The 14328-nt window shown below is 45.4% G+C and overlaps 4 protein-coding genes across 4 annotated transcripts; 2 read left to right on the top strand and 2 right to left on the bottom strand.

Annotated features, from left to right (window-relative positions):
- Positions 1-1228: 1228 nt before the first annotated feature.
- On the top strand, positions 1229-5699 carry JR316_0001450 (putative NRPS-like protein biosynthetic cluster; the record flags this gene model as incomplete). Its single annotated transcript, XM_047887254.1, has 10 exons — positions 1229-1484; positions 1542-1995; positions 2053-2341; positions 2393-3798; positions 3859-4091; positions 4148-4704; positions 4756-4840; positions 4890-5267; positions 5326-5407; positions 5459-5699. 10 exons carry the CDS (start codon positions 1229-1231, stop codon positions 5697-5699), a joined length of 3981 nt encoding a protein of 1326 aa, XP_047755000.1.
- Positions 5700-8184: 2485 nt separating this feature from the next.
- Positions 8185-10286, bottom strand: JR316_0001449 (uncharacterized protein; the record flags this gene model as incomplete). Its single annotated transcript, XM_047887253.1, has 10 exons — positions 8185-8640; positions 8705-8884; positions 8955-8996; positions 9093-9173; positions 9227-9421; positions 9478-9521; positions 9576-9672; positions 9757-9920; positions 9974-10014; positions 10069-10286. The coding sequence occupies 10 exons, from the start codon at positions 10284-10286 to the stop codon at positions 8185-8187; spliced, it is 1518 nt and encodes a 505-aa protein (XP_047754999.1).
- An 861-nt stretch (positions 10287-11147) lies between these two features.
- On the bottom strand, positions 11148-13108 carry JR316_0001448 (uncharacterized protein; the record flags this gene model as incomplete). The annotated part of the gene is made up of 14 exons (XM_047887252.1): positions 11148-11163; positions 11230-11429; positions 11499-11587; positions 11645-11666; positions 11718-11879; positions 11937-11974; positions 12027-12081; positions 12131-12229; positions 12292-12341; positions 12421-12471; positions 12522-12593; positions 12657-12731; positions 12789-12959; positions 13036-13108. The coding sequence occupies 14 exons, from the start codon at positions 13106-13108 to the stop codon at positions 11148-11150; spliced, it is 1173 nt and encodes a 390-aa protein (XP_047754998.1).
- Positions 13109-13393: 285 nt separating this feature from the next.
- On the top strand, positions 13394-14052 carry JR316_0001447 (uncharacterized protein; the record flags this gene model as incomplete). Its single annotated transcript, XM_047887251.1, has 4 exons — positions 13394-13456; positions 13541-13622; positions 13772-13806; positions 13939-14052. The coding sequence occupies 4 exons, from the start codon at positions 13394-13396 to the stop codon at positions 14050-14052; spliced, it is 294 nt and encodes a 97-aa protein (XP_047754997.1).
- Positions 14053-14328: the final 276 nt, after the last annotated feature.

Here is a 14328-nt window from a genome sequence, read left to right as displayed (position 1 = left end):
TACACAACCAGCTCAATCAGATTTCTTTGATCTTTTCCACGATGTGCCACCTCTTGACTCTCCCTTGATAATCAGTGGTCACACACCCGTCTATCTGACATCCCCAGCTCTATTTTAAGGCAGAGGAGTAACCAACAGCGTGAGTCGAAGATATAAATAGCCTAGTCCGTAATGGAGGGCCGCGCGCTTGACATGGACACCAGTGGGAGCGTCAGCAGGTAGATTTCTCACGAATTATGCTGGTGAGCTCGGGTCGCTCGAAGATACGGCTCGGGTTGTTGAAAAGAGCTAATAAGCGTGCATTATTAGATATGGGCTGAATTCTGTGCCGATGGTTGTCCACGTTTTAGGATTTTCCATGTTTTGAATCGAGCAGTCGATCCCGAACAAAAGGTCCCATCAGCTTCGACTCACAGCGATGGAGTCGCAGCGCCCGAAAGTCAACCAGCCTTACCGGCTAGCAATGGCTCCCATCAGCTGAACGACCTGTTAGCGCCAGATGTCCCGTTTGAACGGACATTTATGTAAATGATTGAACGTACTCTCACTGAAAGGCTTGCCCATTTCTTATCGGTGTTAGTTGGGGATTTAGAGGGGTTGATGAACTGGTATTGCTATTCTAGTCATACTACAGGACGTTTTACACCCTACTAGGATATATTTCATTCAATCCTACTTTAATTGCTAGATATACACAAGAGCCTTAGGATGGTAGATATCATTTTTAATTACATATACCACTAATGAATAGATTATATTTTAGTAATTTTGTTGCCCCCTCTTGTCGTGACCATGGCAGATGGATAGCCATGGACAACAAGAACAGAACAGGAGCATCCGTACATTCGTATGCAGCAAATAACAATATGCTGTGAGACTTCATTTCCCATGAACATGTGTTGACTGGTGTAACTCATCAACTGAGACTTCCGGATTTTCTGTAGCTTCTGATACTTACTCTTCCCCGAACTCTGAGAATGTTACTATCTATTGAATACTCGTATCGGACACTGGAGCACCTGTTTCGCCCGTCGAGCTTAATTTAAAATGCTATGCGCCATTTATATCAACACGCATTTCATGAGTAGTAGCTGTTTGTGGCATCAGTGTTTAAATTCAGATTCGTTTTCTCACAGCGCAGTGTCAATTTCTGTCACAAATTGCTTAAATGATAAGGATACACCCCGCCTCCTAGGCAAGGCACCTTCATCCTTTTGTTGGCCACAAGATGCATACCACTGAACCGACGACAATTACAGAACTTCTCACCTTACGTGCGGGGGCTTCGAACAATCCTATTCACTTCCTTGATGATTCTGGAGACATAACAAGTACCTTGACATTTGTCGACCTTGCGGACTCTGCGAAACAAATTGCCAAAGCACTTCTCGCGTCAGGCCTTCAGAGTGGCGGTAAAAACATAGTCGTAACCAAATTCGATGACCAGAGAACACATATACTCTTCTTTTGGGGATGTGCCTTCGGTTAGAACGTTTTTTTTTTACTTTGAGTCACTTAGAAGCTAAAATGTACTGTGTCAGCTGGTATTCCTATATGTCCTCTTCCGCCTTTTCACCCCGACGAAACTCGACAAGCTCTACTTCTGAATCACCTTCAGAACCTTTTCCACAAACCTACCTTCATATCTGACTCTGCAACACTCTTAATCGTTAAGAAGCTGGTTCCAGAGTTTAAAATCGTCGACGTCCAGCAAATTACCAACTCGACATTAAGATTCGACCCATCCCTGGATGACGCGATTTATCCTTCGCGTGTTGCCTCGACAGATGAGACAGTTGCCATTATGCTGACGTCAGGATCTACGGGAAACTCTAAAGGAGTGGTCCTACCACACTCAGTATTACTGTCAGCCGTAAGAGGAAAAACACAGAAACATGGTACCCGGGAAAGCGACAGCTTCCTCAATTGGATCAATTTCGACCATGTGGCAAATGTCACAGAAACACATCTTCATGCTATCTGGGCCGGCGCATCGTAAGTCCTTGGCTGTGATATTTTGCACGGTATTAAACCAACCTTGTATTTGCTCAGCCAATACCAGGCTTCACCATCTTCGATAATTCGCAAGCCACGAAATTTGCTTGATTGGTGTTCTAAGTACAAAATTACCCATACGTTCAGCCCAAACTTTCTGCTGGCCCAAATTTGTCGGGATGCTTCTCTTTCTTCGGCATCTTTGGACCTATCGGCGCTTAGAGTTTTGATTACAGGTGGTGAAGCGAACCCTGTTACGACAGCCGTTGAGTTCAGTGATATCATTGAACGCTTCGGCAGTTCCCGGACAACGGTAAGGGCCGCGTTTGGAATGACTGAAACGGGGGTTCGTGGTTTTTTCTTCTCAACCTTCGACGACCCCTGACTGGGACCATAGGCAGGAATCATATATAACAACTTGCCAATACGACCTGCCGTCGCGGACTATGGGACTTTGACCTATCTTTCGATTGGTACTTCTCACGATGGAGGAAGGGTCCGCATTATGGATCCCCAAACATCGCTACCTTGTCCTCCAGGTGCCATTGGACAGTTGCAAATGTCTGGACCGTCTATATTCTCCCAATACTATGCGAACGAGACCGCTACAAATGACTCTTTCACTTCGGATGGCTGGTTTGTTACTGGAGACCTTGCATTGGTTGACGACGATGGTAATGTTCACATGCTTGGCAGACACAAGGACGTCATCAACGTCAACGGCGTCAAACATCCCAACGTTGACATTGAGCACTACATAGCAGACTCCAACATTTCTGGGGTTGAAAGTTCACTTGTTTTTGTGTGTGCATTGCGACTTGAAGGTGCTGATACCGAAACATACACTGTGTTCTACCAGCATACCGACGTGGCAATCGAGGAGGCTACTTTGAACTCATTGACTGACGACCAATTGGAGAACGTGCTCAATACAAGTCAACGCATACGAAATGTCTGTGCGGCCTTTTGTTCACAGGCTCCCCATGTGGTCCTTCCTCTTCCCCGAGTTTTCTTCGTCAAGACTGCCCTGGGAAAGGTTTCACGTATCGCGCTAGCGAAGGCCTATGGAGAAGGAAAGTTTAATGTCATCGAAAAGTTCATTGGCGAGGCTTCTGCTCGGCGGCAACAGGCTCGCGCATCCTCCAATGCCCCCCGGTCGCCGTTGGAGCAGGTTGTTTGTGAAGGAGTATCCGTTATTTTCGAGATTGACTTGGCATCTATCGATCTGTCTCTGAACATCTTCGACATGGGCGCGTCATCTATGCACCTTATCCGGTTGAAAACGTTCCTTCAGGACCATTTCGGAATTGTAAACATTCCTACCATCGAGCTGCTACAACGTCCAGTTGTATCCGATATTGCGGCCTACGTCCAAGAGCTGGTCAACAAAGGGAACGATCATCAGGCGTCCTACAACCCACTCCTATGCTTCAATCCACAAGGATCTAAACCACCTCTATATCTTGTCCACCCTGGTGTTGGCGAAGTTCTCATCTTCATTAATCTTGCCCGTGTTCTGAATGACGATCGACCGGTTTATACTCTGCGTGCCAGAGGCTTTGAAGCCGGCGAAACACCTCCCTCGTCTATGCAAGAAATGGTCGATATATATACGGATGCCATTTTGAAAAACAACCCCACCGGTCCATACTATATAGCTGGATACAGCTTTGGCGCGGGAATTGCTTTCGAGATAGGAAAACTACTCGAGAAGAAGGGTAAGGTGGTTCCTTGGCTGGGCGTGCTAAACCTGCCACCTTTCATTCAGTTCCGAGTAAAAGAATTGATATGGGTGGAGACATTGTGAGCCTTCATATTCATGGTCAATTAGCTTCTTTTAACACAGCGTACCTCCTTTCTCAGATTAAATCTTTCCATGTTCTTGGCATTGATTCGGTCAGAAGATTTTGAACACTTCAAAACTGCTCTTCTTCTGCAAAATCCTGGTGGAGACTCTGATGTAGAGCCCTCAAACTCGAGGGAGCTTATCGAATGGACATATGCGCATTGCAACCAATCCAGGCTTGCGGAACTCAACATGCCTATCGACTACTTCCATCGTTGGGTCAATGTTGCGTACGATGTATCGTACACTGGTGCGTGTCATTCCTATAACAAACAGAGAACAATATCACCAACTTATTCTGTGTAGGACGAACGTACCTGCCTTCGGGTCGGATTGAAGGCGCGTTGACTACTGTATTTTGTGCCATTCCTCTCCCTTCTATGGGCACCAGAGAGGAATACAAACGTGATCGACTTTCTAAATGGAAAGAGTACTCTGGGAAACATTTCGAGATGATCGATGTCGACGGCGAGCACTACACCATGATCTCCGAGGAGCACGTCGAATCCTTTGCTTCGAAGATGAGGGCTGCTATTCACCGTGCTGAAGCCCTACAGTCCCCACCGGTTCCTCCTACCATATCCCCCAAGCAAGATTTCGATGCTGTCCCAACGATCGACTTCTCCCTGGCCAAATCGAATCCTTCAGAGTATTACAAACAGTTAAAATTTGCTCTAGAGGATGTTGGATTTGGGATCTTTGTCAATGTTCCTGGGTTCGAACAATCCTTCCAAGATGAAGTCTTCGATCTGGTCGCTCAATTTTTCAACAAGCCCGCGGAGTGGAAGAGTGCCATTGGAACTGAGCATTCCGCTTCCCTTCGCGGCCACTTCCGAGGGGATACAATCGAAGGCCCTCACAAGGTAATCTAGTTACCATTTATTGTATCGATAGACGCTAATAAATGATATCAGGCATATGCTGAGGCATACCGCTTTGGGGCCGAAAGACCTGCTCACATCGACCCAGATGTTCCCTTCTGGCTTCGAATCCACGAAGGTACGATCTAACCGTACATCCAATCATATAGTTATTAAGCACATACTAGGTCCAAACCAGTGGCCACCAGCAGCGGATCTCCCTGGATTCCGAAAGACTATTGAAACGCTTTTTGAACGTTATCGTATCCTGAACTTGGAGCTGAACGAGCATATTGCACGGCTTCTGGATGTCCCAGCATCAGTGATCAGCGATTATTTCCCCTCAGAGACGGAGTTCAACTGTGCCATCTGGCATTACCTTGCTCTTACTCCTGAGATGAAAGCTTCAGAGCGCGAAGGATTTGTAAATGGAATGCACGAGCACCGAGACCCTTCAACGTTCCTCACTTGTTTAATTCAATCACGTCCTGGACTTCAAGTCCAAAATCACAGCGGAAAGTGGATCGACATTCCAATGGTTGAAGGAGGAGTAGTGTGTAATGTCGGTACGTGATGAATCAGTCTAGCACCAGTTCCATCTAGTCAACAGTATCTTCTGAACAGGGATGCAATTTATGCGCCTCACTGGCGGAAAGCTAGTGGCCACAACCCATCGTGTCAATACACTCAAGATCGATCAAGACCGGTATGTCTGACCTTGTAACTCAATGAAACGTCCCTGACGAAAGGTTATCAGATACACTATTCCGTATGTGCTCACCACAAAACTCGAAAAGCCCATCCTCCCTCTACCTCAGTTTGACAACCCAGCCATGGCTAAAGTTCATGTAGCTCCAAATCCTAAGGTTCAGGCCCTCATGTCCATTAAGGATCCTTTGACTCGCAGTGGATATGCGAGATTGAGCCTGTTCCCCGCTGCGGCCCAGAAAATGTACCCCAAAGAATGGGAAGAGGCAAGGCAGCTAGGTATCGTCTAATCACAATTCCTACAAAACTACACCTGCGTATTCGGCTATGAATATTTATCGATCAAACCAAACGCACTCGGACCCTTATGTAGAAATAAGCTAAATGTGATAGTAGAAGTGACAATAGAAATCGCCAGTCCCTGGTTCTACATTTGTCCTAATACCCTTACTAATGAATTCTGTGAATTCCAAAGAGCATCAAGCGCGGTATCTTCCATCCAACTTGCTTTAATTCAAAATTCCAAAATGGCCGCGTCGCGACGCGTAGAAGACGCGACATGAATACTGTAATTAGCAATCACATGGTCGCGCTTTTGATCTAATCGCCCATGATGTCATTGATCAATGATCAGAAGTCACAGGGAAGAAATATCAAGTCCTGTGACCATCGAAAATGATAAACGCCAGCTACGCGTAGCCTCCTATTTGGCCTTGTATACCCTGTGTTCCATGCCCTTCACTGTCTGGACTGCCTTGTGAGTGGTTAATAAGTACAGGATATAAGCTGGAATGTGAAAGGCCGTGAGCTTCACGCAAGTGGTGCTTGCAATATTGCCATGGTGTGTTTGGTAAATTACCATTGATGCATGAATGCAAATCACATTTAATTCTTTAGCAGTGGACAAGTGATATTGACCCTGTGTTATATAAGTTTTATGTGGTAAAATTATTACCAGACAACAATTCAAATTTTTTGTACTATACAGAACTATTCACCAACCGTGCAGGGATCATAACGCATAGCCTAATGATTTTTGCCAGAAGCATGTAAACCGCCTGAACAACAAAGAACCCTACATAAGAAAAGGTTGTACTTTTCATCCAGTAGTTGTACTTGTGTAGCTCCATGTCCTTATTGTGATGGTCCTGATGGAATGCTCTACTCGGATTTGATTTCCAAATGTCTTTTCCCAACATGAACCGACCCTTCAGATGTCCTATTTTGTATAATTCTACCCTTAATTGATCGCTAACATCATCTAGACTGCTAATATTGACCCCGTTACATGGGTATTACGGCCAGTAATACTGTCTTTGCTACGTCGTGAAATGCTTTGTGCAGATACAGTGTGGTTATTGAGGTTTTTCCCTCACTGACGTCGCTTACCGATTCCGGGGATCCAATATATCGTCGTCTTAAATCCAAATGGGATTTAAAAACTTTGTTTTACATGCTGTCTACAAAAAATGACTCTATATGCGCTCAATAACCACCTGTCCAAGAGAAAGGTCTGCACCATTTTTGGCGAGTCTCGCGTTTAAAGCATATGATCAATGACTCTTGCTCTTGGGACCTTGTTATCCAAAAAATTTTACATGCTGTATTAATAGAGATAGAAATCGATCCATAAATTTGTGTCTTATGTACCGTTTATCCCTGCTTATGTCCCTGGGCAATCGTTCATACTTCCTGGGAACGGGGTCGGACCTAACATGAACCGCTCAGGCCATCCCTCGGAATGGGCCTTACAGCATCAGTAGCCGACACCGAACGAGTGAAAGATACATAGGCATCTCTAGACAGCTTGCAAACTGTAAACACCTGCCACTAAGGTTTTATTCAGGGTCTCATAGAAAATTCTGACGTCGGACCCCACTCGCTAGGTAAAATTTCGGGGTGACAAATACGCCAACGGTAGCGTAGTGTTTAATGTAGAATTGAGCTTCGGCGCTAAGTGAGGCATAATAGTACGACAACGTGGGGGTCCTGGTCGAACTTGAAGATTAAATGTTAAAGATACCAGGAACGCAACAACGGACTTCTCATCATCGAAAGACCTGTTCAAGATAGTCATCGAGTTTCCAACGTAGGTGGAAGACGGATATTTAAATTTTGCATCTAACTGAGCTGGTCATGCATCTGATTTTGTAACTTTCCGAATCATCATTGATTCGGGATTGATTCTGTGTCATATTACTTCTCAGGATTGTTCACAAGGGATTACAAGACCCTCAGAGTCTAGTCCAAGAAAAAGCATAACGCCATCGGATGTGGATGCTGATATATGAAGTTCTAGATAAATCTTTCCGTAACAGCAAAGGAGGCTTGAAAGTATCAATGAAATCAAAGGGATGATCCGACCATGTGTTATAAACCAAACTCGTTTGAAAGGAATCCATTTTTGGGCACGTCCAATATCACAGGTTCAACACGGCGAAAGGCGCTAATTTGCCTTCCTCGTGTACCTGTGGTGCTATATCATCGCCTGTACGGCACCAAGTACGAATACACTCGCTGTTTCCTTTGTGCACCCCAAATGACATTGATATAAAAATGTCCCATATCCCGAGTTTACGGAAGTTGATAATGATATTGATTGGGAATACAGCGGAGGCAGGAGTAAGAATAACATACATTCACATATTCAGAAGGTCACTCAGAACCAACAGCCAGAGATATAATGAGCCAGTAGCAGAAATGCGATAGAAGTCGAAAAGGAAATAGCACGAAATCCGAATGAGCACCGGAAGTATAATTTCCCAAGGCCATTCATTAAGTCTTTGAGGACTGACCAGAAAACGACCAGCAGACAGACGCAGCCTGGAGAGAACGGCAAGGAACATTCTTTGTCACCGAACCGAAGAACCAGCTGGGAGTATTGAAGAACTCGAAAGTTGGTGCCCATATCGAGATAATAAATGACTGTAGGTCTCCGAAATCTGGGGATTGAATTGTCGAAATCATCGACGAATGTTCTGTGGGAGGCTTTGCCTGCTGCAAACACGAGGCACATACCTTTTCCGAACGCTGTTTCCCCCCAGGCACAAAGCGGCAAATGACGGTCGACACTTCAAACCATCTCTTTGCTTCTTCAAATAGCGATGCGCTGGAAAAGAAGATAAATTTGAACACAGTCGTATTTGCCAATATCCAAACTGACTGAAGACACTCTGTGCCGGTGTTGTATGCTGTGGCTAAGAGCCACTGCCTTTCGTCCATGGGGTAAGCCTGTACAATGGTAAAATATGTGCATCCATGTACTCGTGGGAGATAATGCAAGGAGATGCCGAACCTCGCTTTCTCCCTCGTGATGATCTTTCAGGACGGTAACAGCATGCTCGAAATAACCTATTGCTTTTTGTCTGTCAGCTGTGGTATCCTTAGAAAGGCTGATCGTGCAAATTGCACGTAACCAGCGGGAAAATTTCTCCACGGAGAGGGAATTATGATGAAGGCTTGCGCGCAGAATCGCCTAGAATTGACATCAGATCAGCGCCTTGCTCTTGGGTAGCAAGTCATGTTCTGAAGTTGGGAAGTTGCACCTCTAAACATTTTGACAACACTGTTGAGAACCGAATGTAAGGCTAATCAATGCAAATACCAAGACCAATCACTCACCGTGTACAGGACAGGCCGAATCTAGCCACTATTCATTTCGATCAGTAAATGTGAATACAAACTTTTGAAAAGGGGGTACTCGCTAGGATATCAGCAATAGCCTCGTACGTCCCGAAGGCTAATGGACCCGAATTTGCGATATCCTGAAAATGAATGATTAGGTAACGAGTATATGATCGCAGGTAAACCAATTCACATCTATGACCTGTGATAACTGCTCCCAATCTTTCAGATGCGCCGAGAACTCTGCTTGGAAAACACGTAGCGCATATAAGAAATGTTGGATTCGATCGCTATCCCGAGTGTCTTGAACATTGTTTTGACGAGAAATATCAGTGATCTTAGCCATCGCTTTTTTTATCTGTGCGAGGACAGCACGCATGTGGTCATCCTAGTGCAGGACAATTTTAGAACGGACGGCCACACTTCATATCCCGTCCTACATACACCAATGGCTCCCGTGGTCGCCATGACCTCACGAGCGGAGAAAACTATTCAGATAGGAAATGTGAATAGCCTGGAATTAAACAGGCTTCAATCCTGACCTCGTCCAGAAACCGCGGCGAAAGAGGCACTGGCAAGATGGAGACATAGTCCAGCATCGGCTTCGACTGGTGAGGCTTGACAACAACAATCCAATAACTGCATGTTTGTAAAAATCGGCGAAAGTCAATAGAAGTCGTTGTCAGACGCCGCCATCTATGCGACAGAATACCAAACAATCACCTCTCTGGCGATATCAAATAATTCGGAGATCTCGTCTCCTGCATTTTCCCATTCGGCGCACCCTTGTACAGCGCAATTATACGCAGTCCGCCATAGCCATGAGATATCTTTGAAGACGAGGGGGACCACCTTCTGCGACACTGCTGCTTCTGTCAAGATGCGGGCTGGAGCAGAGTTGAGCCGTGGTTTGACCATCAAGAACGAGTGCGAAACCCACCTGAGCGGAATTGTTTTACCACGGTGTCAATCAGAACAGGCCTAGCGCATGCACAGTGAGATTAGCCTACTCCGGCGGTAAAAATAATTGGTTACTTGTTTGCTGCGGGCTCAAGAAGAAGATTGAGAACTAGTTTAACAATGCACCGCATGAGTGTCATAGCTTCAACAACAACCTCCCCATTGGAACCAATGTTCAGGGTCTTGAGAAGACTTTCAAGCACGACGAGAAGAACAGGTTTCATCTCCGACTGGTGGGAAATCTGCGTGGCTACCAGCAGCATCTTGCGGTCAAAGTCCGGAGCTTTCAACATGTCTTGAATTGCTCGGATAGCTAAGAGACGCCATGCATCAGAAGACTCCACAAATGGTAAACATAAGCCAAACCTTCGCTCTCCAATCCTATTAAATAGCAGCATCGCAGAGATTATCATTGTGATGAGCATAATTCGGCTTAGTATGTAGAAAGAGCGGAATAACTGACCTTGATGAACAGCAGTGAGAAAGATAATGTAATGAGTCGCTGCTTCGGCGGTGGAACAACGACGGATCACCGTGGAGGCCAACGAATACTCTCCCTGTTCGATATGACATAGTGCTGCTTTCCGGAAACATTTCGCGGAAGTCAAGGGGCTATTGGTCCGGAACAAGTTGTGGCTACCGGCCATGTACCATTCTGCAGCTTCCGACCATTTCTTTGATTTGTAATGTCGGCCTCCATACTGCCATATAAGCTAAATAGGACACGTCCGTGTGTGTGACTTTGAATCAGATATATGCCATCGAAATTATGCAGATGAAGAAGTACACACCGTGAGGCACGCAGTACAAATAACACTTGGAAGTTCGACGTCAGCGTCGCAAACGGCTATTTGGAAACTTTCTCAATGGCTGCCATCTGCGATTTACGAAGAATATGGGGAATGCCTTGGAGTCAACGTACATGTGAACGTAGAGTCCAGCGTTTTCATTGCCCTTGTGTGATCATCATCTTTAGAACAGTGTATGATCATAGACAATATTAGCCGATGAATGTGGTCTGGTTCTGTTTTGTGACGTTTCAAACATTGCTCAAGAGCGTGTTGATGAACAGCTGTGACAAGTGTGCTGAATGCATGCTCCCGTTGAGCACTTTCCATGCGCTCCATACATAGGTTCAACTTACTAATGATGGTTCAATGTTCGTAAATCCTGTAGAACGCTGAAGATGCAAATAGTTAAGTGGACAGATTAGCGAACAAGGCATGAACAACGAACTCCGTAATGTTAAGCTCCGAAAACTCCATATGTTCGATAATGGATTTGAAGGCTGTTAGTTTACAATACATTAACACAAAAATAATTCGCAATTTCTTCATATCCCATAACAAACCATTCAGAAGGGACGCATCTCCCGCGTTCCTTTTTTTAAGGACAGATAATCTCAGCCACCGTAGTTCCTGATACTCGGACGTTGTCTGAAAGGAAAGAAAGTGTGATATGAAAGTTGGTCCTTTTGAGAAAGATACCTAAATATTATATCTTACATGGTCATTTGATGCGTCAATGATTGGGATTAGTTCGTCAAGAACACTCTCAGCGCGGTCATATGCTTCTGACATAAAATAAGCTCTCGCTGGTGTGAATAGAATTAGCAAATAAAATTGAATACAAAGGGGTGAGAAAAACCTACCCAAAGTTCTCATTATCGTCAACTTTAAAAAAAGGATTGGAATCAGAAACAAGGGTAATTGGGCTCGACATACCTTTAACCCCGTTACGCCGGACGACGTTGTATCTTCCAGTTGATCTGCGACAGAGAATGCCCGCTGCAGCCATTCAATGGCATCTGCAGTTTTCGATCCGGCTTGTGCAGTAGTCAAGAACGATCCAGCGATCTGATGGAGTTTGTAGGCAAGAAGCTCTTGCTATGTCACCCTTAGTAACATATAGGAGTATACTTATTCATAGTCAAGAGAACTTACTGCATGCGACGGGAGCAAGGTAAGTCGTTGCTTATCATCTTGGAAAACACACGTGATTTAACTCCTTCATATGCTTTAGGGAGGAAGTACCTGTGATCTTCCGGGACATGTATTCCGCCAGACTATCATTACCATCTTTCCACGCCTAGGCAAGCGATCAGTCCATGATCAGCGTGCGAGCTGAGGACGCTCACAGCTTCCATTCTGCTGGAGTAATAAACGACTGTAGCGCATGCTATAGACCGACGTTGGCTGTCTTCTAAGATATCCACGTTTCTAAGTTGCTCTTCGAACTATGAAACAAATGCAATTAGCTCGAGATCTGATGGACCTCAAGATGACGATAAATGGATACTTTTGCGGCGCTCGTTAGAACGCCAACTGCCAAAACATTTTGTCCACTTTCTGCAGGAGAGTATGCGGCGTTAGATGAACCCCAGAAATAACATCGTGACAGATGCAACTTTGTAGTGGGAAACCATACCGGATAGGCACATGCCGGTCTTACTCGCTAGGTGGAGTACGTGGATCAGTGCTGTAAGGGGTGCTTAAGTTGTGATATCACCAGAATAGCGATGGCCGAACAGAAGGACCGACTTTCTATCCCTGGGTTCATTTCCAGCCCTGCTTCCACAAGACGGAAGGCTGCTAATCGAACTAGTGGCGCCCCCCAAATACAATGTTATCGCAGTATTAGAGCCGAATCAGGGAAAAACATACGAGTGGCGATGTGGGTCTGCCCGACCTCGTCCGGAGCTTTGTGAATTAGACCAGATATATTCCACAGGTTGACCCCTTCGGAAAATGCGTTGGCCGTAAGCAATACGACTCCCGCTTGTGGGAATAACACACCTTCTTGATCCAGGGAATCTGCAAGGTGGGTCCAAGTACTCTTGGGTGACTTCGGGCGTTGCTCTGTGAACGACTCGGCCAAGGAAGCTAGCCGAATTAGTTTCTCGTCAAGAGATGTCCTCCGAGTTTTCTTGGATTCATCAAGAAGAACTTTGATTGTCGACAACAATTCTAGAAGAAGAAAAGATCACAAGCTCAGTTCAAATTTTTTCTAACGTAGGCCCTTTCTCTGAATGAATGAATGCACCCAAGATTGATGCGTAGATATCCTGGAGACTTTTCAAAGGTTCCTTCTTCCGAGAGGACTTTTCAGGAGACATTTGTAATGGGAATTCGTTATTGGGGCCGAGTGAGTAACGACTGTAGTGGTAGAATAAAGGAACGAAGCCAGCTCGCTCGTCGCCTGCATACACGGATCAACAAAAAAAGATTACGTAGATGTCACACTCTGTTACTATCGCACACGTGATCGTCCCAGACACGACATTCAGTTCAAGAAGCCATCGTCCCAACTCTGTTCTTCAACTCCTCTAGCTCAAATACGTGTCTTGGTCTACACTTGGTTCGGAATATACGTGGCTTTGGAAGGTATTTGTACGAGCGATATGGACTCTCCGATGACGAGTAGCGGTGGAATTTCTCCTGAAGCTATCGAGACTGTCAAGCTGGTGGGTAAAACATACTATTCATGCTGTTTTCGGACCAATTAGCTTCGGTCCGAGTTATTAACCCATATTGTTCATGTCTTCTAGGAGGCCAGAAAAGAAGGCATCTTTGCAGGACTTACTTCCGGGTTAGCTTCAGGCGAGAATCTTTGTCAATCTAGTTATGAATGTGTGTGGTATAACCTTCTATCCTTTAACAGCGGTTATCGGACAACGACTGTTCGGTCTCAAAAGGAACGCTACCCTTCTATGTGGCGTCTGTGAGCATCCATTCGAGCCGTGCAAGTAGGCCTATCTTTTACCCCCATTTATTTCTAGTGAGCGGTGTTCTTTCTGGGGTTTTGTTCACCCAGGTAAGTCCCTATTTCGCTGGACTTTTTTTTGCATATACCTACCAGGAACGACGGTCTTGGAGAACCAAGACTATTCTTATTTTTAATTTTTATTCCGCACTCACACCCATTTCTCACAATCATTCGTCACAGGCTTTCCGAGATACTGCAATGGCCAAGTTACGTGCTGAAGAAGCACGGTTGCGGTCACAACCTAAAATAGGGTCGGAAATGCAGACTGAGAATCCTTCAGATCCTTCAGTGTAGTCTGTACTTCCTAGTGTGGATATCCCTGTCCAAATTCATATTGCCCATGAGGTCTGGGAGGCGACACTACGTTTTGTTGTGGCTCGAGCCTCGAAGGCTCGGCGACGGGGCCTATGGCACGTCATACCCTTCTTGGTTATAAACCTCTGGTGCCGTGCCGTTCGACACGTTTTCCTCTGATTTCGTCCTTTCTTCCTGTCATGTCGGGAAATTCCAAGCTCTCTTTCATATCAAAAATTCTAGGCACTCGTTTCTGCATGTGACAAGCATCGACAA

This window comes from Psilocybe cubensis, chromosome 1, assembly GCF_017499595.1.
Source record: "Psilocybe cubensis strain MGC-MH-2018 chromosome 1, whole genome shotgun sequence".
Classification (NCBI taxonomy): Eukaryota; Fungi; Basidiomycota; class Agaricomycetes; order Agaricales; family Agrocybaceae; genus Psilocybe; species Psilocybe cubensis.
Note: the sequence above shows the minus strand (reverse complement) of the source record. Positions and strands in the feature narration are given on the sequence as shown.